Below are 26,720 nucleotides of genomic sequence, written 5' to 3'. Positions count from 1 at the left end.
CTCCTTTCCCAACCACTGCTTCCATTCCATGTCCCTTGACTCTTACAACTGCCATCTGGTTTCTGTACAAATTGTAAATAGCCTTTCGCTCCCTGTATTTTACCCCTGCCACCTTCAGAATTTGAAAGAGAGTATTCCAGTCAACATTGTCAAAAGCTTTCTCTAAGTCTACAAATGCTAGAAATGTAGGTTTGCCTTTTCTTAATCTTTCTTCTAAGATAAGTCGTAAGGTTAGTATTGCCTCACGTGTTCCAACATTTCTACGGAATCCAAACTGATCTTCCCCGAGGTCTGCTTCTACCAGGTTTTCCATTCGCCTGTAAAGAATTTGCGTTAGTATTTTGCAGCTGTGACTTATTAAACTGATAGTTCGGTAATTTTCAAATCTGTCAACACCTGCTTTCTTTGGGATTGGAATTATTATATTCTTCTTGAAGTCTGTGGGTATTTCGCCTGTCTCATACATCTTGCTCACCAGATGGTAGAGTTTTGTCATGACTGGCTCTCCCATGGCCATCAGTAGTTCTAATGGAATGTTGTCTACTCCCGGGGCCTTGTTTCGACTCAGGTCTTTCAGTGCTCTGTCAAACTCTTCACGCAGTATCTTATCTCCCGTTTCGTCTTCATCTACATCCTCTTCCATTTCCATAATATTGTCCTCAAGTACTTCGCCCTTGTATAAACCCTCTATATACTATTTCCACCTTTCTGCCTTCCCTTCTTTGCTTAGAACTGGGTTGCCATCTGAGATCTTGATATTCATACAAGTGGTTCTCTTTTCTCCAAAGGTCTCTTTAATTTTCCTGTAGGCAGTATCTATCTTACCCCTAGTGAGACAAGCCTCTACATTCTTACATTTGTCCTCTAGCCATCCCTGCTTTGCCATTTTGCACTTCCTGTCGATTTCATTTTTGAGACGTTTGTATTCCTTTTTGCCTGCTTCATTTACTGCATTTTTATATTTTCTCCTTTCATCAATTAAATTCAATATTTCTTCTGTTACCCAAGGATTTCTATTAGCCCTCGTCTTTTTACCTACTTGATCCTCTGCTGCCTTCACTACTTCATCCCTCAGAGCTACCCATTCTTCTTCTACTGTATTTCTTTCCCCCATTTGTTATAACCTTTAATCACTAATAAATTGCGTGGATCTGCAAAAGTAGAAACTCTAGCGGCTTACATACTACTAACTCCATATCCGTCATTCGACTGCCGTGCCGTGACATGCGGCCGGCGCCGTTCATAGCCAGGTGGCGCTCCCGCGCTCGGCCGAGCTGCGGAGCGCCTCTATCGCCGTGTTAGCGTACTAACGTAGCGGCACTTTTGAATGTTGTGGCACTGTCACAACACTTTTCCCCCCTTGAAAAAAAAAAACACTCATTCCTTGGAGACACGGACAGTGCGGAGACATCCATGGCCTCTTGGGAGGCCCCGAGAAGATCCCGCGGAGAAACACGAGAGTATGGTCGAAAATGTCCAGGACGGAAGCTTGCGCGTGGAACGTGCCTCCTGGACGAGATGATGGGTGAAAACTCCGGAGCAGCATCCATAGATGTCGTGGACCTCGGGGTGTGCTCCAGCGAGATGGGTCCCGGAGAAGGCGGCGTCGCGACTGGGGCCAGTTCCGGCGTACTCGGAAGCGGTAGCGATGGCGGCGGCAGCAACACGCCCGGAAGATCGGCAGCAGCGACAGGACTGGCTTCTCGAGCTGGTGGAGACGAAAGAAGGGGCGGTGGCACCGGTGTGGCCACCACTCGTGGGCGCATCTGGTCGTAATGGTGAACAACCATGCCGTCATCCGTACGTATTTCACAAAGCCGGCGGCTGCGAAGAGCCTGGACCACTCCTGGAATCCATTTAGGGCGAGATCCATACCCCCGTGCCCACACGGCGGCGCCCACCGGGTATTTTCCCGCCCGAGGGGGCACAGTACAAGGCCTGACAGGGTGAAGCAGGTGCAGTAGAGTGCGCGGTTGGCGGCCATGCAAGAGTTCAGCAGGGCTGCGATCACCCAGAGGCGTGAAGCGATAAGAACTCAGAAATTGCAACAGAGCGTCATCTGTGGAAAAATCACTAAGGAATTTTTTCATTTGGCTTATGAAAGTGCGGACAAGGTGCTCGACCTCCCCATTCGATTGCGGATGGAAGGGCAGTGCTGTAACATGATGAATCCCTTGTCCAGTACAAAAATCACGGAAGGCCTGCGAAGAGAACTGAGGACCATTGTCCGTGACAATCGTGGATGGAAGACCTTCTAGCGCAAAGATTTTGGACAAAGCCAGCGTCGTCGCCGCAGTGGTGGGCGACGGACACGAACAACAAACGGAAACTTCGAGAAGGCGTCAATCAACAGTAGCCAATAAGTGCCGAGGAAGGGGCCGGCAAAGTCAGCGTGCACCCGTTCCCACGGCTGCGCCGGATCAGGCCACGGAGAGGGCATAGTACGAGGCGCAGCCAGTTGTTGAACACACTGATCACACGCAGCGACCATGTGTGCGATGTCCGAATCAATACCGGGCCAATAAACGTGCCTGCGGGCCAGGGACTTAGTCCGAGAAATCCCCCAATGGTCCTCATGCAATAGTTTGAGAACAGCTTTGCGAAGAGAGGCTGGCACCACGACCCGTGGAGATGCGCCATCCGTGGCCAGAAGAACAACACCCTCACGAACAGACAGACGAAGGCGCAAGGCATGGTAGTTGCGAAGGGGATCCGATGCCCGGCCCTTGGTCCTGTCCGGCCAACCCCGTTGAACAAAACCGATCACCTGACGCAGGACCGGGTCCCGCGCAGTAGCCGACGCGACCTGCGAACCTGTAAGTGGAAAACCCTCGACCACACGACGTTCTTCCTCATCAATGTGGAAACAGAGTAGTTCATCTCGATCGAAAACCGGGTCGGGGCCCATCGGCAAACGCGACAACGCGTCAGCGTTGGCGTGCTGGGCCGTGGGGCGATAGTGAATCTCATAGTGAAAACGAGACAAGTATAAGGCCCAACGTTGCAGGCGGTGAGCTGCCTTAACCGGAAGCAACACCGAGGGGCTGAACAGAGAGACCAGCGGCTTGTGGTCGGTGATGAGGTGAAACTTAGAACCATACAAAAAAACGCTGAACTTTTTGAGAGCATAAATGATAGCGAAGGCCTCCTTTTCGATTTGGGAGTAACGCCGTTGGGCATCGTTGAGGGTCTTGGAAGCGTAGGCGATGGGTCGTTCCGACCCATCCTCATACCGATGGGCGAGAACAGCCCCTAGGCCATACTGTGACGCGTCAGTCGCCAGAACCAAGTGCTGACCCGGACGGAATGTGGCAAGATAAGGCGCCGACTGCAAATGAGCCTTCAGGCGGACAAAAGCGTGCTCACACTCGTCGGACCAACAGAAAGGAACGTTTTTGCGTAACAGCTGATGTAGAGGATGAGCCACTGCCGCCGCGGATGGAATGAATTTGTGATAATAAGCAACCTTGCCGAGAAACGCCTGAAGTTCTTTGACCGTAGACGGCCGGGGTAGAGCGGTAATGGCCGCAACGTGCTGTCATAGAGGACGTATACCCTCACGGGACAAGTGGAAACCAAGATACACAATGGAGGGTTGGAAAAACTGTGACTTGTCCAGATTGCACTTCAACCCAGCTGAATGCAGGACCCGAAACAGTGAACGCAAATTGCGAAGGTGCTCCTCAGTGGAGGTCCCCGTGACAACAATGTCATCCAGGTAGTTGATGCAGCCGGGAACGGAAGCCGTGAGCTGTTCCAAAAACCGCTGAAAAATGGCCGGCGCGCGAGCGACGCCAAATGGTAACCGCTGGTACTGATACAACCCACAAGGAGTGTTGATGACGAGAAATTCCTTGGAAGATGCATCCAATGGCAACTGATAGTACGCCTCCGATAAGTCAAGTTTGGAAAAGAACTGGCCCCCAGTGAGCTTGGTAAATAACTCCTCAGGACGGGGAAGAGGATAAGTGTCAATGAGGCTCTGAGCGTTGACAGTGGCTTTAAAATCACCGCCCAATCGCAGACTCCCGTTTGGCTTAGAAACCACCACGATGGGCGATGCCCATTCGCTGGAGGTAACAGGAAGGAGAATCCCTGAAGCTGTTAACCTGTCGATCTCAGCCTTGACAGGCGCACGCAACGCCATCGGAATAGGGCTTGCCCGGAAAAACTTAGAGCGAGCTGTAGGTTTAAGAGTAATGTGGGCTTCAAAATCCTTGGCCTTACCCAGACCAGCAGAGAACACGGACGAGAATTCAGAACACAATCCATCCAGTTGTTGATACGGAATATCCTCAGATATGAGGTGCACATCATCATCAATGGAGAACCTGAACAATTGGAAAGCATCATAACCGAACAGGTTTTCCGTTCCCGCATGATCCACCACATAAAATGTGAGGGGCCTAACAACAGACTTGTAGGCAGTGGAAGCATCAAACTGGCCAACGATAGGAATTTTCTGCTTATTATAAGTTCGCAGATTTCGCGTAACGGGAGACAAGGGAGGGGAGCCCAACTCCAAATACGTGCGAGAATTAATGAGAGTTACTGCAGAGCCCGTGTCCACTTGCATGCGAATGTCTTTATCCAGAACACGAACAGTAACAAACAACTTATCTGTTTGAGAAAGCACACAGTTAACGTCCATGTCCGATGCCTCGTCCTCGTCGACAGGAACTTTAGGGGACTGACACACAGAAGCAATGTGGCCTTTTTTCCTACATGAATTACACGTGGCCCAACGTTTTGGACACGCGGCCCTGTCATGCTGTACGAAACAACGTGGACAAGAAGGAAGTGCAGAACGAACCTGCTTCTGTGGTTGCTGTTTTCGCTGCGAGCGTGGTGGCCCAACGCGACGTTGTTGACGCGAGTGAACCGCCGCCACATCGTCGTTCCCCTGTGAAACAGGCAAATTGTCCGCGTCGAAAGTGGTCTGTACAGCGCCCACATCACACCACGCGTCTATTTGCGCACCAGCAGCGTGAGACACTTCAAAAGATTGAGCGATGCTGAGAACTTCCAACAACGATGGGTTTGGCAGTTGTAAGGCACGTTGCCGAACTTCTTTATCAGGAGCAAGCCGTAGAATAGCGTCCCGAACCATTGAATCAGCATAAGACTCATGATGAGTGTCCATGGCAAACTGACATTTCCTACTCAGACCGTGCAGTTCCGCCGCCCAAGCCCGGTAAGATTGATGGGGCTGTTTACGACACCGGTAGAACGCCATGCGGGCGGCAACGACGTGGGTGTTTTTTCGGTAATAGTTAGACAATAATTCACACATTTCTTGGAAGTACAGAGAGGCAGGTTCCCGCAGAGGGGCTAACTGAGATAGCAGCTGATAGATCCATGGGGAAATCCAAGATAGAAATAACGACTTACACATAGGAGCGTCGACAACGCCGAAAGCCAAGAAGTGTTGCCGCAAACGCTTCTCATAATCCTCCCAGTCTTCAGCGGCCTCGTCGTAAGGAGGGAACGGAGGCGGAGAAGAGGAAGACAGACGATGAGTAAGCGACGTCGACAACGCCTGAATAGCAGCCGTCAGCTGTGTTTGTTGTGCCTGAATAGCAGCCGTCAGCTGTGTTTGTTGTTCAATGAGCGCTTGCATAAGCTGTTCCATGTCTGCCCCGACATGAACACACAATTCCACGACGCAGGAAAAAAAATATCCGACCTCGTTGCCAAAATGTTATTACCTTTAATCACTAATAAATTGCGTGGATCTGCAAAAGTAGAAACTCTAGCGGCTTACATACTACTAACTCCGTATCCGTCATTCGACTGCCGTGCCGTGACATGCGGCTGGCGCCGTTCGTAGCCAGGTGGCGCTCCCGCGCTCGGCCGAGCTGCGGAGCGCTTCTATCGCCGTGTTCGCGTACTAACGTAGCAGCACTTTTGAATGTCGTGGCACTGTCACAACACCATTCCTGTCAATTGTTCCCTTATGCTCTCCCTGAAACACTTTACAACCTCTCGTTCTTTCAGTTTATCCAGGTCCCATATCCTTAAATTCCCACCTTTTTGCAGTTTCTTCAGTTTCAATCTGCAGATCATAACCAATAGATTGTGGTCAGAATCCACATCTGCCCCTGGAAATGTCTTACAATTTAAAACCTGGTTCCTAAATCTCTGTCTTACCATTATATAATCTATCTGATACCTTTTAGTATCTCCAGCATTCTTCCAGGTATACAACCTTCTTTTATGATTCTTGAACCAAGTGTTAGCTATGATTAGGTTATGCTCTGTGCAAAATTCTACAAGGCGGCTTCCTCTTTCATTTCTTCCCCCCAATCCATATTCACCTACTATGTTTCCTTCTCTCCCTTTTCCTACTGGCGAATTCCAGTCACCCATAACTATTAAATTTTCATCTCCCTTCACTACCTGAATAATTTCTTTTATCTCGTCTTACATTTCACCAATTTCTTCATCATCTGCAGAGCTAGTTGGCATATAAACTTGTACTACTGTAGCAGGTGTGGTCTTTGTGTCTATCTTGGCCACAATAATGCGTTCACTATGCTGTTTGTAGTAGCTAACCCGCACTCCTATTTTTTATTCATTATTAAACCTACTCCTGCATTACCTCGATTTGATTTTGTATTTATAACCCTGTATTCACCTGACCAAAAGTCTTCTTCTTCCTGCCACCGAACTTCACTAATTCCCACTATATCTAACTTTAACCTATCCATTTCCCTTTTTAAATTTTCTAACCTACCTGCCCGATTAAGGGATCTGACATTCCACACTCCGATCCGTAGAACGCCAGTTTTCTTTCTCCTGATAACGACGTCCTCTTGAGTAGTCCCCGTCCGGAGATCCGAATGGGGGACTATTTTACCTCCGGAATATTTTACCCAAGAGGACGCCATCATCATTTAATCATATAGTAAAGCTGCAAGTCCTCGGGAAAAATTACGGTTGTAGTTTCCCCTTGCTTTCAGCCGTTCGCAGTACCAGCACAGCAAGGCCGTTTTGGTTAATGTTACAAGGCCAGATCAGTCAATCATCCAGACTGTTGCCCCTGCAACTACTGAAAAGGCTGCTGCCCCTCTTCAGGAACCACATGTTTGTCTGGCCTCTCAACAGATACCCCTCCGTTGTGGTTGCACCTACGGTACGGCCATCTGTATCGCTGAGGCACGCAAGCCTCCCCACCAACGGCAAGGTCCATGGTTCATGGGGGGGATTGGCATGTTATGTCATCAAAATCCCTCCAAGGGAGGGTCCTGTCCATAATGTTCCAAATGTTCTCACTTGGGGAAAGATCCGATGACGTTACTGGGCAAGATAGCATTTGGCAAGCACGAAAACAAGCACTAGACACTTTGTTTGTGTGCAGGTGTGCATTATATTACTGAAATATAAGCCCAGGAAGGCTTGTCATGAAGGGCAATGAAACAGGGCACAGAATATTGTCAGTGTCCACTGTGCTGTAAGGGTGCTGCGGATGACAAAAGAGGTCCTGCAATGAAAAGAAATGGCAACCCAGACCATCAGTCCTGGTTGTTGGACCGTATGGCAGACGACAGTTAGGCTAGTATCCCACTGCTGTCTGCGGGATTTCCATACACATCTTTGCTAGTTGTTGGGGCTCAGTTCAAAGCAGGACTCATCACTGAAGACAATTATACTCCAGTCAATGAGATTCCAGGCCAAACATGTGTTCTAGAGATGCTCCAGACAATGATGGGATAGCAGCCTGATTGTCACTCACTATGTGGCCATACAGTCAGGACTGATGGTATGTGGTGACTTTACTTTTTCATAGAAGGGCCCTTTGGTTGTCATCTGTGGCACCATTACAGCACATTAGTATGTTAACAATACTCTATGCTCTATTTTGTTGCTGTTCATGGGAAGCCATCCTTGATAATGCCCACCATCACACGGCAAGAGTTACTAGTGCTTGTCTCTGTGCTCATCAAACTCTACCTTGTCCAGTGAGGTCATCGTGTCGCACCACAAGTGAGAACGTTTGGAGCATTACTGGCAGGACATCCAACCAGCTCAGGATTTTGATGATCTAGCAAGTCAATTGGACGGAACTTGACACAATATCTGTCAGGAGGACATCCAGCTCTTTCTGTCAATGCCGAGCCAAATAACTGCTTGCATAAGGGCCAGAGATGGACTAATACGTTATTGACTTGTTCAGTTTGTGAAGCTCTGTCCCTAGAATATCATCGAATTTTTCTGAAATTGTAATCATTTGCTTGTCTGTGTATGTACATCGCATCTACTGATTTCCATTACATTCAGATAATTCCTTTATGGTGCATCGGTTGTAGATGGTAGGTGACATGACTGCCTTCACTGGTGGCCCTACCTCTGATAAGGAAGAATATATCTGTGACCAGACTGCAATAACATGTGCTGAGTGGGTATGTAGGACAGGTTTTGCAGCTGAGTCTTCCACAGAGAGACAACTCTTGTTGCAAGGGATTGAGTGTAGTTGGGCCACATCTGAGAGCCATCATGTCATACACCAACTCTGCTGTTAATTCTGATCAGTCTTTTTTATGTGAGATTGACTGCCAACTAGTGTGCAAAATCGTTAAAAGCTGGTGTGGTTCAGGGGGTTCATTTATCTTTACTGCATTATGTATAATGGTTTGGGAAGTTACAAGTACGTTAGGTTTTTAAATGTATGCAATGTAACATTGCCATTTTAAAAGAAAGGTAGATGCCCAATGAAAGTAAACGTACCTTATACAAAAATTTTGTGTTCATGCTGCTCCTGCTCCCTTCTCCTTTCCTTTAGCAAGTAAGACTGTCTGCCGAATGATGTACAGAGGTGACCCATCTATCTGTAATAGTAAAGGCATTCCATAAATTCATTGTCTGCCCATTAAGTTTAAGTTTGTTAGAGACTAAAGTTTTGCACAAAGAAACAATTTCTTTCTGTAGTTCTGATGCTGTGAGTCACACTGAAAGCTGGCTTAACACACCAGTTTACAGAGGCACTGAACGCAAAGCATTTAAGGTTAGAGAGCCTTACTTGTTTTCTCTCCATTGTGACACAGCAATGTCACCATCCAAACCAAGCAACTCAGCTGCTTTAGATGTGTCAGAATTACCGTACAAACTACTTTTACTGTTGATTTTATTTTCTTCAAAAGCTGAGAAACACTTTATCATTTCACTTGAAAGAAACCTATTTTCAAATTTATGTGTTAAGCCTTGAATTATTTGTCCTTATTTTGTCATACTCCCTGTTTTCATCTTCCTGTTCAGGTTGAAGTTTACAGTATGTTAAGTAATTTTCTTTGCAAAGACTGAAATAAATATCATCCTTAACATGTGTTTCTTTAAGAGTTTGTGTTGCAAAATTAATTTTATTTTTTATTTCACTGCAAGAAACACCCACTTTTTGAACTTTTCTAGCAATTAGAGACAGAGCACGTGATATATCTAACAAGAAATACGGCAATAGAACATTTTTTTCTTAGCGAAAGCTTATAAAACCTTGCTGATTTACAATGATCCTTAATTAATAATTCAGTGCTTTCAGATCTTAAGTTTAGCAACTGCATGATACAATGAAAACTTTTCATTACTGCCAACAAAGCATCCGTCTCACAAGAGACTATGAAATGACTTTTTAACTCCAAATTGAAATGTTCACTCTGCAGCAGGACGTGTGCTGGTATGAAACTTCCTAGCACATTAAAGCTGTGTGCCGGATTGAGACTCAAACGTGGGACCTTTGCCTTTTGCAGATAACTGATTTAACAACTGGGCTACCAAAGCACGACTTGTGACCCGTCCTCACAGTTTCACTTCTGACAGTACCTTGTCTCCTACCTTCCAAACTTCACAGAAGTGAAGCTCTGAGGATGGGTTAAGAGTTGTGCTTAGATAGCTCGTTGGTAGAGCAGTGCCTGTAAAATTCAAAGATCCCAAGTTTGAGTCTCAGTCTGGCACATAGTTTTAATCTGTCAGAAAGTTTCATATCAGCTCCTTAACTGTCAGACAACCCTTGATACGTATAGCTGTGACATTGTTTTTAAGTTTCGCAGCTGTATGTGGTTTACTGTAAATTTTGTAAAGGTCATCTAACAAACATTCAAAAGTTATGAACAGCATTTATGTCACTAAAAACTTGCTCATAAGAGGCCCATCCTGTGAGCCATACAATGTACACTAATCAGGTGTGGAGACATGTTTTCCTAATTCTACCTGCAATATCTTCTTTTTTATCAGTAAACATTGCTGTTCCATCTGAGCCAAATCTTACAAGCTTTTCTTTAAGCATTTCCACAACTATGGTTTTTTTCACTGCTACTAGTTGATAGAAAGAGCAGCTTGTGTTTTGTTCATTCACATACGTAATGTATGAAATCCAAGTGTTTTTCAGAAAACCTGTTGGCTGACTCATCCAGAGAAATGGAAAAAGTCAGCCAGTTTCAAAAAATTAACTAGTTTTAAAAGTAATTGTTCCATAATAAAATTAGTCATTCTTGCTGCAGTCTTATCTGTGTGAAGATGTGTACGTGTATCTACGCCATTCACAATTTGTAACTGTTAAGTTCTGGATGGCCACGAAAACTCCACTCTCTTTTTGTGGCCACATAAACTGATCTTAACACCTTAATCTTAATGCCTTAACAGCTGCATTTCATTTTTTTTTTTAAATATAGCTCTTGAGCATTTACTGTATGAGTTTCTAGAATCTGCTTTTTGTATACTTATTCATGCCACATGCAGTCCAAATAAATAACACTTCTTTCATGTCTGTATATGGTGTCAATGTTCTTATTTTTTATTCTTCTTTGCTACATCATCTCTTGACCAAGGCAGATCGTTAGATGAAGCTGTAATTGTTTTACACACTTGCTGAGAATGTTCAAAACCAGCACTGCGCAACATCTTTAGTCCATCTTTTTCATTAGTTTTATTAAATATTAACCATAGTTGATTTTTCTGCCAGGACATTGACAAGTTATTTTCTATTGCACTGTCACTCTTTGATTACGTGTGTTCACCTTTGCCATGACTTAAAACTTTATTTCTGTCTTCATTGAAAGAGAAGTATTCCACTTCTGAGATCACTTTGCGACTTCTAGGTATTTTACTTAAATTTTCCCGCACAGTTTCACATATTGAATCGTGAGGATCGTGGTATATCAGTACTAATATTAACGTTATAACGTTTAAATAACTGGTACTTAATCCACGTTTTGTACATTTCATTGCATCCATTTTCAGTGTTCCCTCCTCTGTTTCAATAGATAGAGTGCCAGCAATCATTTACAATTTCTGTCACTGCTCCGTGCATAGATGCCAAGCGTATGATCTCAACCGTCACTCTGTATAACATTATCAGAGTGAATTTAATGTATCCCCTACTTTGTTGCTGATATTTTAAACATGTAAATTATATTCATAAAGTTTAATGCATTATTATTAATTATCTAACAAAAAATTGTTCTTGAAATGGAAATATTTTAATTGTATATGTTGTGCGTTTTGTCTAATTATAATTAACTCTCTCCCTTCCCCTCCGGGTATTTTAGTGGGGAGAAATTCTTGGGATAAAATAAATTGGCGGGCGGGGGGGGGGGGGGTGTCGAGAGCCCCCTCCCCCCTTGAGGATTTTGCACACTGCCTCCAACCATTTGTCCATCCACATTAATGCCACTGGCAAGAGCAAAGTTGACTGCCCATGGCAGGACATACTGCTGAACAATCATTTTTAACTTTAGTGGCTGTTCAAAATCCATGGGCATTCATCTGCATCTACTTATGTACTCTGCAAACCATAGTGTGGTATATGGCAGAGGGTAACATGTACCATTATCAGTCTTTTCTTTTGTCTTCCACTTGCAAACGAAGCAGGAGAAAAATGACTTATCTATATGCCTCTAAACGAGCCCTACCTTCTCTTGTCTTGTGTTAGCAGTCCTTAGGTGAAATGTATGTTGGTGACAGTAAAACCGTTCTGCACTGAGCTGCATATGCTTGTTGTCTAAATTTTCTCAATAGTGTTTCATAAAAAGAATACTGCCTTCTCTCCAAGTTCGAGTTTACAAAGAATCTCCCTGACGCTCATGTGTTGACTGAATCTACTGGTGACAAGTCTAACAGCCCACCTTCAAATTGCTTTGACTTCCTTCTTTAATTGAACCTGGTGAGGATCCCAAACACTTGAACAATGCTCAAGAACTGGTTGCACTAGTGTGCTGTAAGCAGCCTTTATTATAGATGAACTACACTTTCTCAAATTCTCTCAATAAACTGAAGTCAACAGTTAACCTTCTCAGCTACTGTCCTTATGTGCTCCATCCATTTCGCATTTCTTTGCAACATTACACCCTGTTTTTTAATTGGCATGACTCTGTCAAGTAGCACTCCACTAATAGCATATTGGAATGTCACAGGATTTATTTTCATGCTCATAATCACCATTAACATACATTTTTTCTATATTTAGAGCAAGCTGCCATTCATCACACGAAACAGAAATTCTCTCTAAGTCATCCTTATCCTTTACTCCTTCTATTATAATTTTGTGAAAGGAGAACTGTTAATCAGGGCATACATGAACATGTATTGAGCTCAGAAGGAAGGGGTGTGGGGGGGAGGGGGCGAACGCGATAGAGAGAGGGAGAGAGAGAGAGAGAGAGAGAGAGAGAGAGAGAGAGAAAGTCTTGAAAGAAGTTTGGTGTGTATCAGTGACAGTCAGAAGGCAAGAACACATCCTGTTCAGTGTATAATTTCAGTAACGACATATTCTATTTTCATATAATTGTGTGCACACTGTAAATGGATTTGCAGAGTACGGACATAGACACATTATCTTTTGTCATGTTTCACTGTGTCAGTTTTTAACTGATCATATCAATTTCAGGTGCACTATGCTGGCCAATGTTTTTATCAACCTTCAGCCACTATTCTGCATTTCATCTTCTTGCAAATATGTATGTACTACACAGCTTCTCTACAGGTGAGTAAACTTCAAACTAATTCTGTGAGCACGTTACACATAATCGGCAATATTACAAAGTATATTACAAAGCAATATTACAAGTAGTGCAGATTGGTTTTATTCTTTTAAAACATCTGAGAGCATCTAAAACATTTTAAAATGTAAAAGAAGAAAACCAAATTTTTTATTTATTTTGTTTGTCTTCTTTTAACAAGTAAGCCATTTCATCTACTAATTTTTTACCTGTTTTAGGTTTTTTAATGGAAAGAGGAGATCTTAGGGGAGGCGCACAAATTACTTCATTTGTACCCTACCAGCATTGTAGCTGAATTAGCAATAGGTTTAACAAGTGATCATATTTCAAAAAAATGGAGTGCTACTCTTGCAGATTAAGTAAGATGATGGACAGTGGTAGCCAACACCAAATGCGTGGATATAAATGGAATCAAGTTATTTATAATATTACAAAGTGACAGAATGACATGCCGTTACTTACCTTCGGCAGGTGAAATTCCTGTAGTGCGTGTGCGCACAGTTAAAAAAAGAGAAAATGTTTGTAGCTATTTGAACTATTGGTTCCTTCCTCAGGCATGAAAGAAGAATAGATAAAGACATGTTAGAAAGGAGGGGCAGGTTTTCATATCATTTATATTTCCCCTGCTCCTCACTACACTTGGGTGTTTCTCATCCTGGGGTCTGTCATTCACAGAAAGTCAAAGCATTGCATTCAACCAAATTCAGTCATGGAATAACTGTTGTCTTTTGTAAAAGCCCTCATAAACGATGAAACATTTTGCCAATCTTGACTATGGTTGCCAAATATTTGGCCGGATAAGGTGCAGTTTGATGTGTTTGTCAAGCATGATAGTGTTTGACATGTTTGTGAGAAATTTTGATTGACATAAAGGTTGACAAGATGGCAGACGTTTTTGTTGATGTCTCACTGTGTATGTTTAGTGAAAAATTGTTTTATTACAGTTCATCTCTCTGTATTGCGAGTTTACACTACTATGAAAACTAAGACCAAGTATAAAAACAAAATAGCACTGACAATTACCAAAATGATAGAGTACCACGTCTGTCCCAGTCATATATTGCACATGCAGAGGTTATGAACAAAATCAGTATTTTATGCATACAATGACATACAAGCAGAGTGGAATGAAACAAAAGAAATCGAAGTTCTCCAGTTCTGCCATGGATGATGTGGGCTATATGTTTCGTGCAACAGTCAGTCTTTCCTTCTCATCTTGTATGATAAGTCTCCCCTTCCTGTGGTTCTGTGTCTTCTTCTTCTCCTTCTTCTTCTTCTTCATCGTCACCTTGTCCCACGTCACGTAGGGTCGGCGTTGCTCTTCTGGATCCTTCTCCTCCATAGTAATCTATCCATTGCCTCTTCCTTCTTTCATCTTTTCTCCCTTAGGTCCCCAGATATTTTAACCTTCCACCTCGTCTTCAGTCTTCCTCTCCTCCTCGCTCCTTCAATCTTTATATTTTCAACTCTGTTTCCGATATACTCTTCCCCTTTTCTCTGTAAGTGTCCATACCACCTTAGTCTACTCTCTTGTCTCTTTCTTCCCCAGGGCTCCCACTTTCACAGCTCCACTAACAAATTCATTTCTAATTCTGTCCTTTCTTGTTACCCCACACATCCACCTCAGTATCCTCATTTCTGCCACTTCCATCTTTCTTTTCTGGGCTACTGTGATTGGCCATGTCTCTGCCCCGTATATAATAGCAGGCCTTACCACCAACTTGTACTTACCTTTTCAACCCAGTGCTCACCTTCTTGTCACACAACACTCCACTCATTTTCCTCCAGTTGTTTCAACCGCAATTTATTCGTTGTTGTATTTCGCTTTCCAGTCCTCCGTCCCTCTGTATGTATGCATGCATGCATGAAAAGTGTCTGCATCAAAAGTAAGGTTAAATTGACAATCTTTCTTAGTATGCGCACTAGCTTGTTTGACACACCCATGACTTGACAGATATGTTTGATCTTTCAGGAGGGCCTTAACAAGTTTTAAAAAGTTTCTTTGTCCATTCTAAGAAAGTCAATGTAATCATCGGGTTCTAAGAGTAGTCTTTTCTTTAGGATATTTTCATGGATAAATCTCTCATTTTAAGCTATTCCTTGGACCAAAGTCTTGTTTTCTTCTTCTTCTTCTTTAAACGCAGTGCCGAAGGCAACGCCAGGGCAGCTTTGTCTGCATGTGTGGCTGTTCTCACTACTATCACAATGCACACGAACATGAATAGCATCTGTTGCAGAGTGAGGTTAAGCACACAAGCATTGTTTGAATGTGTATGGACTTGCTTCACAAACCTGTTAGCTAGATAAGAGTGTTTTTGTCACACACATTTTTACGTTGGCCTTAAGTCTCAAATTGATTTTCAGAGACTAACACTCACCAAATTGTAATATATGAAACCAACATGACTTCTTAGCTGCTTAGAACTATTACCTAAGTGTTATACAGACTGTCATAGATCCTGAGTGACATACTGCAGAAGACCCCAGTGCTCACCCATATGTGTGGCTGCACAAAGCCTTGCTTCAGTTGAATATTAATAAAATGGACCACATTTCATAATTACTGTAAGATTGATGTGTAGCAAACACATTGGGAGGAGTGCTACATTTCACTGGTCTTCTTTTACCTCACACTTCATCCTGTGTCTAATAGTTCCTTAATAAATTAAAAAATACATATTTTGTGTAGAAGTGCTTGGTATTTTAAACTACATATAATTAAATCTTATCATATGAATTAGCATAGTCTATTTAAATTGAGTGTCTTTCAGGTCTTTTCATTGGTGCTTCCAGAAACTGAATGGGTTGTTACATCATATTGAAATGATATCAGATGTTATCAGCAAAAATAAATAATTACTAAATTATTTATTATATTGTTGTTGTTATGGTCTTCAGTCTGAAGACTGGTTAGCTGCAGCTCTCCACACTACTCTACACTGCGCAAGCCTCCACATCTCCAAATAACTACTGCAACCTACATCCTTCAGAAGCTGCTTACTGTATTCATCTCTTGGTCTCTCTCTATGATTTTTACCCGCCCCACTTACCTCCAGTACTAAATTGATGATACCTTGACGTCTCACAATGTGTCCTATCAGCTGATACCTTCTTGTGGTCAAATTGTGCCACAAATTGCTTGTCTTCCCAATTCTGTTGAGTACCTCCTCAATAATTACATGATCTACCCAGCTTATCTTCAACATTCTTCTACAGCACCCCATTTCAAAAGCTTCTGATCTCTTCTTGCCTAAACCGTTTTATCATCCGTGTTTGACTTCCATACATGGCTACACTCCATACAAATACTTTCAGAAAAGACTTCCTATTGCTTCAGTCTCTATTCAATGGTGACAAATTTCTCTTCTTCAGAAATGTTTTTCTTGTCATTGCCAGTCTACATTTTACATCCTCTCTACTTCAGCCATCATTAATTATTTTGCTGTCCAAACAGCAGAAGTCATCTACTACTTTAAGTGTCTTGTTTCCTAATCTAATTCCCTCAGCATCACCTGATTTAATGTGACTACATTCAGATATCCTTATCTTACTGTTGTCGATGTTCATCATATCCTCCTTTTAAGATACTGTCCATTCAGTTCCAAATCCTTTGCTATCTCTGACACAGTTACAATCTCATTGGCAAACATCAAAGTTTTTGTTTCTTCTCCCTAAACTTAAATTCTTGTTCTAAGTTTTTCTGTGATTTCTTTTACTGCTTGCTCGGGGTACAGATTGAATAACATCAGGGGTAGGCTAAAACACTGTCTCACTCCCTTCTCAACATTGTTACCCTTTCCTGCTGCTCGACTCTTATAATGGCCATCTGGTTTCTGTGTAAGTTGCAGATAGCCTTTTCCTCCCTGTATTTTATCCCTGACACCTTCAGAATTTCAGAGGGAGTTTTCCCGTCACCTTTGTCAGTAGCTTTCTGTAAGTCTACAAATGCTGTAAACACAGATTTGCCTTTCCTTGACCTATCTTCTGAGATAATTCATAGGGTCAGTATTACCTTGCGTGTTGGTACATTTCTTCTGAAACAAAACTAATTTTCCCAGAGGTTGGATGTACCATTTTTTACATTCAACTGCAAAGGATGGAAGAGTTCTGTCATGGCTGGCTCTTCCTAGGCTATCAGTAGTTCTTATGGAATGACATCTGCTGCCAGGGCCTTATTTCAGCTGAAGTCTTTCAGTGCCCTGTCAAATTCTTCTCAAAGTATCATACATCCCATCTCGTCTTCATCTACATTCTTTTCAATTTCTGTAATATTGCCTCAAGTTCATCTCCCTTGTATATACCCTCTATATACTCCTTCCACATTTCATCTTTCCCTTCTTTGCTTAGGACTTGTTTTCCATCTCAGCTCTTGATATATTTATACAGCTGCTTCTCTGTTCTCCAAAGTCCTCTTTAATTTTCCTGTAGACATTGTCTATCTTTCCCCTAGTGATATGTGCTTCTAAATCCTTACATTTGCTGTCTAGCCATTCCGCTAAGCCATTTTGCACTGCCTGTCAATCTCATTTTTTAGATATATCCTGTGTTATCCAAGGGTTTCTATTAGGTGTTGTCCTGTTTGATCCTCTTCTGCCTTAACTATTTCTTCTCTTTAAGCTACACATTCATTTTCTTCTGTAATCCTTTCCCTTATTCTAACCCATTGTCGTCCAGTGCTCCCTCTGAAACTCAAAACAACGTCTGATTCTTTCAGCTTATCCAGATCCTGTATCATTAATTTCCTACCTTTTTACAATTCCTTTAGTTTTAATCTACAGTTCATAACCAATAATTGTGGTCAGAGTCCACACGTTCCCCTGCAAATGTCTTACAGTCTGATATCAGGTTCTGAAGTCTCCGTCATACCATTATATAATCAATCTGAAACCTTCCAGTGTCTCCATGTCTCTTCCATGTATATAAAACCTCCTTTCATGGTCCTTAAACCAAGTGTTAGCAATGATTAAATCATTCTGTGCGCAAAATTCTGCCAGGCAGCTTCCTCTTTCATTCCTTTCCCCCAGTCCATATTCAGCTATTATTTTTTCTCCTCTTCCTTTTGTCCCCCATCACAATTAAATTTTTATCTCCCTTAACTATCTGAATAATTTCTTTTATCTCGTCATACACTTCTTCAATCTCTTCATTGTATGGAAAGCTAGTTGGCATATAAACTTGTACCACTGTGGTAGATGCGAGCTTCGTGTCTATCTTGGCTACGATAATGTATAGACTATGTGGTTCATAGTAGCTTAGCCGCATTCCTATTTTATTGTTCATTATTAAACCTACTCCTGCATCACTGTTATTTGATTTTGTATTTATAACCCTTTTTTCACCTGAGTAGAAGTTGTGTTCCTCCTACCACCGAACTTCACTAATTCCCACTGTATCTAACTATAACCAATTCATTTCCCTTTTTAAATTTTCTAACCTACCTGCACAATTAATGGATCTAACATTCCATGATCTAATGTGTAGAACACCAGTTTTGTTTCTCCTAATGAAGACATCCATCTGAGTAGTCCCCACCCAGAGATCCGAAAGGGGGACAATTTTATGCAAGAGGACATCACCATCATTTAACCATACAGTAGAGCTGCATACCCTCAGGAAAAATTACGGCTATAGTTTCCCTTTTGTGTTCAGCCATTTGCAGTACCAGCCCGTCAAGGCCATTTTGTTTGATGTTACAAGGGCAGATCAGTCAATAATCCAGACTGTTGTCCCTGTAACTACTGAAAAGGCTGCTGCCCTTCTTCAAGAACTGTATGTTTGTCTGACCTCTCCACAGAAACCATTCTGTTCTCGTTGCGCCTACAGTACGGCTATCTGTATCGCTGAGGCATAGGAGCCACCCCATCGACGGCACAGCAAAGTCCATGGTTCACGGGAATTATGCACATCTTAAATCTAAAAAAAATTGACCTATCAGGCAAAAGGAATTGAGTAGAACTACACAGTTCTGCACTCATGCTGCTGTGTATGGAGAATTTCTGAGTTCTACATCTACATCTACATGATTACTCTGCAATTCACATTTAAGTGCTTGGCAGAGGGTTCATCGAACCACAATCATACTATCTCTCTACCATTCAACTCCCGAACAGTGCACGGGAAAAACGAACACCTAAACCTTTCTGTTCAAGCTCTGATTTCTCTTATTTTATTTTGATGATCATTCCTACCTATGTAGGTTGGGTTCAACAAAATATTTTCGCATTCGGAAGCGAAAGTTGGTGACTGAAATTTCGTCCGCGACGAAGAACGTCTTTGCTTTAATGACTTCCATCCCAACTCGCGTATCATATCTGCCACATTCTCTCCCCTATTACGTGATAATACAAAACGAGCTGCCCTTTTTTGCACCCTTTCGATGTCCTCCGTCAATCCCACCTGGTAAGGATCCCACACCGCGCAGCAATATTCTAACAGAGGACGAACAAGTGTAGTGTAAGCTGTCTCTTTAGTGGACTTGTAGCATCTTCTAAGTGTCCTTTGCCTCGCCTTCCCCACAATATTATCTATGTGGTCTTTCCAACTGAAGTTGTTCATAATTTTAACACCCAGGTACTTAGTTGAATTGACAGCCTTGAGAATTGTACTATTTATCGAGTAATCGAATTCCAACAGATTTCTTTTGGAACTCATGTGGATCACCTCACACTTTTCATTATTTAGCGTCAACTGCCACCTGCCACACCAAACAGCAATCTTTTCTAGATCTCTTTGCAACTGATACTGGTCTTCAGATGACCTTACTAGATGGTAAATTACAGCATCATCTGCGAACAACCTAAGAGAACTGCTCAGATTGTCACCCAGGTCATTTATATAGATCAGGAACAGTAAAGGTCCCAGGACGCTTCCCTGGGGAACACCTGATATCACTTCAGTTTTACTCAATTATTTGCCGTCTGTTACTACGAACTGCGACCTTCCTGACAGGAAATCATGAATCCAGTCGCACAACTGAGACGATACCCCATAGGCCCACAGCTTGATTAGAAGTCGCTTGTGAAGAACAGTGTCAAAAGCTTTCCGGAAATCTAGAAATACGGAATCAACTTGAGATCCCCTGTCGATAGCGGCCATTACTTCGTGCGAATAAAGAGCTAGCTGCATTGCACAAGAACGATGTTTTCTGAAACCATGCTGATTACGTATCAATAGATCGTGCCCTTCGAGGTGATTCATAATGTTTGAATACAGTATATGCTCCAAAACCCTACTGCAAACGGACGTCAATGATGTAGTTCTGTAGTTCGATGGATTACTCCTACTACCCTTCTTAAACACTGGTGCGACCTGCACAATTTTCCAATCTGTAGGTACAGATCTATCGGTGAGCGAGTGGTTGTATATGATTGCTAAGTAGGGAGCTATTGTATCAGCGTAATCTGAAAGGAACCTAATCGGTATACAATCTGGACCTGAAGACTTGCCCGTATCAAGCGATTTGAGTTGCTTCGCAACCCCTAAGGTATCTACTTCTAAGAAACTCATGCTAGCAGCTGTTCGTGTTTCAAACTCTGGAATATTCCATTCGTCTTCCCTGGTGAAGGAATTTCGGAAAACTGCGTTCAATAACTCTGCTTTAGCGGCACAGTCGTTGCTAACAGTACCATCGGCATTGCGCAGCGAAGGTATTGAGTGCGTCTTGCCGCTTGTGTACTTTACATACCACCAGAATTTCTTCGGATTTTCTACCAAATTTCGACAATGTTTCGTTGTGGAACCTATTAAAGGCATCTCGCATTGAAGTCCGTGCCAAATTTCACGCGTCTGTAAATTCTAGCCAATCTTTGGGATTTCGCGTTCTTCTGAACTTCGCGTGCTTTTTCCGTTGCCTCTGCAACAGCGTTCGGACCTGTTTTGTGTACCATGGGGGATCAGTTCCATTTCTTACCAATTTATGAGGTATGAATCTCTCAATTACTGTTGCTACTATATCTTTGAATTTGAGCCACATCTCGTCTACATTTGCATAGTCAGTTCGGAAGGAATGGAGATTGTCTCTTAGGAAGGCTTCTAGTGACACTTTATCCGCTTTTATAAATAAAATTAGTTTGCGTTTGTTTCTGGTGGATTTGGAAGAAACGGTATTGAGCCTAGCTACAACGACCTTGTGATCACTAATCCCTGTATCAGTCATGATGCTCTCTATTAGCTCTGGATTGTTTGTGGCTAAGAGGTCAAGTGTGTTTTCGCAACCATTTACAATTCGCGTGGGTTGGTGGACTAACTGCTCGAAATAATTTTCGGAGAAAGCATTTAGGACAATCTCGGAAGATGTTTTCTGCCTACCACCGGTTTTGAACAAGTATTTTTGCCAACATATTGAGGGAAGGTTGAAGTCCCCACCAACTATAACCGTATGAGTGGGGTATTTATTTGTTACGAGACTCAAATTTTCTTTGAACTGTTCAGCAACTATATCATCAGAGTCTGGGGGTCAGTAGAAGCAGCCAATTTAACTTAGTTCGGCTGTTAAGTATAACCTCCACCCATACCAATTCGCATGGAGTATCTACTTCAACTTCACTACAAGATAAACCACTACTGACAGACACAAACACTCCACCAGCAATTCTGCCAAATCTATCTTTCCTGAACACCGTCTGAGACTTCGTAAAAATTTCTGCAGAACTTATTTCAGGCTTTAGCCAGCTTTCTGTACCTATAATGATTTCAGCTTCTGTGCTTTCTATTTACAACTACAATTCCGACTGTTCCTTGATCCAAGCACGTCCTGTATTTGCCATGCACCCTTTGAGATTGCAGCCCACCCCGTACTTTCCCGAGGCCTTCTAACCTAAAAAACCGCCCAGTCCACGCCACACAGCCTCCGCTACCCGTGTAGCCGCCAGCTGAGTGTAGTGAACTCCTGACCTATTCAGCGGAACCTGAAACCCCACCACCCGGCTCTGCACCAAAGGTCCTCAGTCGGTTCTGTCAACGATGCTGCAGATGGTGAGCTCTGCCTTCATCTTGTAAGCCCAATCCGGAGAGAATTTCCTCAGATCCAAAGTGACACACGTCATTAGTGCCGACATGTGCCACCATCTGCAGCTGGCTGCACCCTGTGCTCTTCATGGCATCCGGAAGGACCCTTTCCACATGAGGAATGACTCCACCTGGAATGCACACGGAGTGCACACTGGATTTCTTCCCCTCCTTAGCCGCCATATCCCTAAGGGGCCCCATTACGCGCCTAACATTGGACCTCCCAATTACCAGTAAGCCCACCCTCTGCGACTGCCCGGACCTTGAAGGCTGAGAATCATCCTCAGAAACAGGGCAGACAGCTGCATCTGGCTCAGCCAGAAACCTGTTTGTCAGACGCACCGGGGAGGCTTTCTGATCAGCCTCCGGGGACGTCTTTCGCTGCCTGCCACGCCTTGGAACGACCTCCCAATCAACCACAGGTGAGGGCTGAGCCCCACTGTGGGCAGTAACCGGGGCAACCACAGCGGCAGACCAATCTGGGGACAGACGGGACGAGGTTGACATCCCCTCGATACTCAAGTCCGGCTCCCCACGGTGGTGCCCATTGGCAACAGCCTCAAGCTGCGTGACCGAGTCAGCGCCGCCTGCAGCTGTGAGCGAAGGGATGCCAGCTCGGCCCTCATCCGAACACAGCAATCACAGTCCCTGTCCATTCTAATTGATGTTGAACAACAGTTACTGAAACACGAGTCCGTGCCTAGATAACGCAAGGGAAACACGCAAAGAATGTGTGAACTAACCTGTACAAATGCCTAACAACTGCGCTAAAATCTGCCCGAATTCACGATTACAGTAACTAAAACTCGAAATCACACCTCCTATACGAAACTCACATGCAATTTAAGTAAGAATTTACGAAGTAAACACAGAAAAGAAGCTATATACGTATCTTTCTGCGTTGTCGATGTGCACCAACTGGGAGCTCAGGCTGACGCATTTACATAATTAGCAGTAATAAAATGTACTGTAAAATTTATATACACAGTAGTCAGTGGTAACACCTGACACTCAGCTTCCATTTGGCACCTCATTTGTGACTGTGGCTATATGCATCTGTGTGCATTTAATTTTCATAAATATTGTGTTATAATTGATTTATGTAAACTGTTATAACTTCCTTAATGTTTGTGCCAATGAAGTGATCTTATTGACATGATCATTTTGATGTATTTGATTTTTCATAGTTTTGTTGGAACATGGAGTGCTTGATTTGTCTTCTGTTGACAAAATTTTATTTCCATAGTTTTACGTAAGATTTACCATTATGGCTTCTCACCTGCAGCAGGAACAGATCATCAGTGCTCTTTCACACTGTGACGTAGAAAGTTCTGGTCTCATAAATGTTGCTGCTGTCTGGCTATCCATCTCCTTGCAGACTGTGTATCTATCACTGTACTATCAGACATTCTTCACACCAGGGTACCTTTGTTTGGTACCTATCAGTCTTATGTTATCTTCCATAGACCACATTATGAATTTACAATCCTAGACCACCATCAGCCAAGAATTATAAATTACAGAACCCATCTGTCATGATGATTTTGGATTCCTAAGTGTCACAGAATCACTTCATTGAGAACTGGTGTGGTAGACAGAATACTGTATCTGCTGACTAAAGCACAGATCAAGGGGAGTGTGGGATGCTGGACTCATAATTCTGTAACAGCTAAATCTACTCATCTTCTTTTAACATTATTGGTATTGTTACTGCTTTAACCAATCTGAATAATTCTACAAAAAATACTGTGTTGATGTTCTGTACCCCGTACTACAATTTCTACCAGGTAATAAAGACTTGATATCAAAGGTGGAAGAGATGTGTATCCTATGTCATCTTATGCACTTGTGTTTTATATACTAGTATTTCTATCAAATATACAGTTTTAAATTTATGCCATGTATTACATAATTAACAGTTTATGTCTATTCATCCAAATCAATTATCAAAGTTCACTGCTCAATAATTTGCATTCTGAAGATGTTTTTACTTTATTTAAAACAGTCATTATTTTTCCCTCTTTTAGGAGCTGTTGCAGCACTCGGAAAAGAGCAATTCTTAGGTCTCTATTTGAGTGCAGGAGTCATCTCGTCAATGGCAAGCTATATTTATAAAGCAGTTACCAGTCAACCGGGACTTTCATTAGGAGCGGTAAGAAAAATGATGTACACACATTAGATACTAACCTTCATATAGTCTGCTGTACTGTGAAAAGATCAAAAGAAAATCTTTAATTTGTCCACATGGTGGTGCCCTACTTGACATCAATCAGAGATTTCTTGGGTGCTTCCAGTGTTCTGATTTTAAGTTTTTTCTTTGCGCTAATCTCTTTTTACAAGTGCTGCAGCCAATATGCGCCATTATCTGTTTTACATATTCCTGTTATTGTCTCTTAGAACTTTTCCCGTACACTACTCATTCTTTGCCAGTGCTCGTCTGCTTTTTATGTCCTCCTCGATTCATCCATCATAGTTACTTTGCTTCCAAGGTAGCAGAATTACTTTGTTTCATCTTCCAAGCGTGTGTTTTGTTGCTTAGTCTATCAGTAATCTCTTTGTTACTCTTCATTACTCTTGTGTTTCTTCAGTTTACTTTCAATTTATATTCTGTAATCATTTGAGCATTCATTCCATTCAACAGTTCCTGTAATTTTTCTTCACTTTCACTGAGGGCAACAGTGTCATCAGTAAATCATTATCATTGATATCCTTTCATTTTGAATTTTAATCCCACTCTTGAGCCTTTCTTTATTTCCATCACTTCTTCTTCGATGTATAAATTGAACAGTAAGAATGAAAGACCGCATCCTTATCTTACACTCTTTGTAATCCGAGCACTTTGTTCTTAGTCTTCCATTCTCATTGTTTCCATTGGTTCTTGTACATATTGTATATTACTCATCTATTCCTCTAGCTTATTGCTATTTCTCTTAGGATGCTGAACATCTTGCACCATCTTAAATGGTCAAATGCTTTTTCTAAGTGAAACGTTTCTTGATTTTCCTGAAGTCTTGTTTCCATTATGAAGTACAACGTCAGAACTGCTCACTGGTGCCTTTACCTTTCTAAAAGCTGAACTGATCATCATCAGACAGATCCTCAATTTTCTTATCCACATTTCTGTAAATTGTTCTTGTAAGCAGCTAGGATGCATGAGCTGTTAAGCTGATTATGCAGTAGTTCTTGCACTTATCTGTCCTACACTCCTGGAAATTGAAATAAGAACACCGTGAATTCATTGTCCCAGGAAGGGGAAACTTTATTGACACATTCCTGGGGTCAGATACATCACATGAACACACTGACAGAACCACAGGCACATAGACACAGGCAACAGAGCATGCACAATGTCGGCACTAGTACAGTGTATATCCACCTTTCGCAGCAATGCAGGCTGCTATTCTCCCATGGAGACGATCGTAGAGATGCTGGATGTAGTCCTGTGGAACGGCTTGCCATGCCATTTCCACCTGGCGCCTCAGTTGGACCAGCGTTCGTGGCGGACGTACAGGCCGCGTGAGACGACGCTTCATCCAGTCCCAAACATGCTCAATGGGGGACAGATCCGGAGATCTTGCTGGCCAGGGTAGTTGACTTACACCTTCTAGAGCACGTTGGGTGGCACGGGATACATGCGGACGTGCATTGTCCTGTTGGAACAGCAAGTTCCCTTGCTGGTCTAGGAATGGTAGAACGATGGGTTCGATGACGGTTTGGTTGTACCGTGCACTATTCAGTGTCCCGTCGACGATCACCAGTGGTGTACGGCCAGTGTAGGAGATCGCTCCCCACACCATGATGCCGGGTGTTGGCCCTGTGTGCCTCGGTCGTATGCAGTCCTGATTGTGGCGCTCACCTGCACGGCGCCAAACACGCATACGACCATCATTGGCACCAAGGCAGAAGCGACTCTCATCGCTGAAGACGACACGTCTCCATTCGTCCCTCCATTCACGCCTGTCGCGACACCACTGGAGGCGGGCTGCACGATGTTGGGGCGTGAGCGGAAGACGGCCTAACGGTGTGCGGGACCGTAGCCCAGCTTCATGGAGACGGTTGCGAATGGTCCTCGCCGATACCCCAGGAGCAACAGTGTCCCTAATTTGCTGGGAAGTGGCGGTGCGGTCCCCTACGGCACTGCGTAGGATCCTACGGTCTTGGCGTGCATCCGTGCGTCGCTGTGGTCCGGTCCCAGGTCGACGGGCACGTGCACCTTCCGCCGACCACTGGCGACAACATCGATGTACTGTGGAGACCTCACGCCCCACGTGTTGAGCAATTCGGCGGTACGTCCACCCGGCCTCCCGCATGCCCACTATACGCCCTCGCTCAAAGTCCGTCAACTGCACATACGGTTCACGTCCACGCTGTCGCGGCATGCTACCAGTGTTAAAGACTGCGATGGAGCTCCGTATGCCACGGCAAACTGGCTGACACTGACGGCGGCGGTGCACAAATGCTGCGCAGCTAGCGCCATTCGACGGCCAACACCGCGGTTCCTGGTGTGTCCGCTGTGCCGTGCGTGTGATCATTGCTTGTACAGCCCTCTCGCAGTGTCCGGAGCAAGTATGGTGGGTCTGACACACCGGTGTCAATGTGTTCTTTTTTCCATTTCCAGGAGTGTATTTAATTCCTAAGTAACTTATATAGCTGTATTCTCATTTTTCCTTCTTTTGTTGATCAGTTGAAGCATTTCTTCTGTTACCCAAGGTTTCTCCAGCATTGCCTTCC

General features: G+C 43.3%; 1 protein-coding gene across 1 annotated transcript in view; it reads left to right on the top strand.

Moving 5' to 3' along the window:
- The window catches only part of LOC126237130 (presenilins-associated rhomboid-like protein, mitochondrial), a 109,979-nt gene that overhangs the window by 51,048 nt on the left and 32,211 nt on the right, over positions 1–26,720 (top strand). The window contains exons 5-6 of the mRNA XM_049946951.1: positions 12,872–12,967; positions 24,017–24,141. Of these exons, the coding sequence (XP_049802908.1) occupies positions 12,872–12,967; positions 24,017–24,141 (221 nt within the window). The remainder of the gene's footprint in view (positions 1–12,871; positions 12,968–24,016; positions 24,142–26,720) is intronic.

The sequence above is a fragment of the Schistocerca nitens genome, chromosome 2 (assembly GCF_023898315.1).
Source record: "Schistocerca nitens isolate TAMUIC-IGC-003100 chromosome 2, iqSchNite1.1, whole genome shotgun sequence".
Classification (NCBI taxonomy): Eukaryota; Metazoa; Arthropoda; class Insecta; order Orthoptera; family Acrididae; genus Schistocerca; species Schistocerca nitens.
The sequence above is the reverse complement of the archived record's forward strand: the minus strand, read 5'-3'. Positions and strand labels throughout refer to the sequence as shown.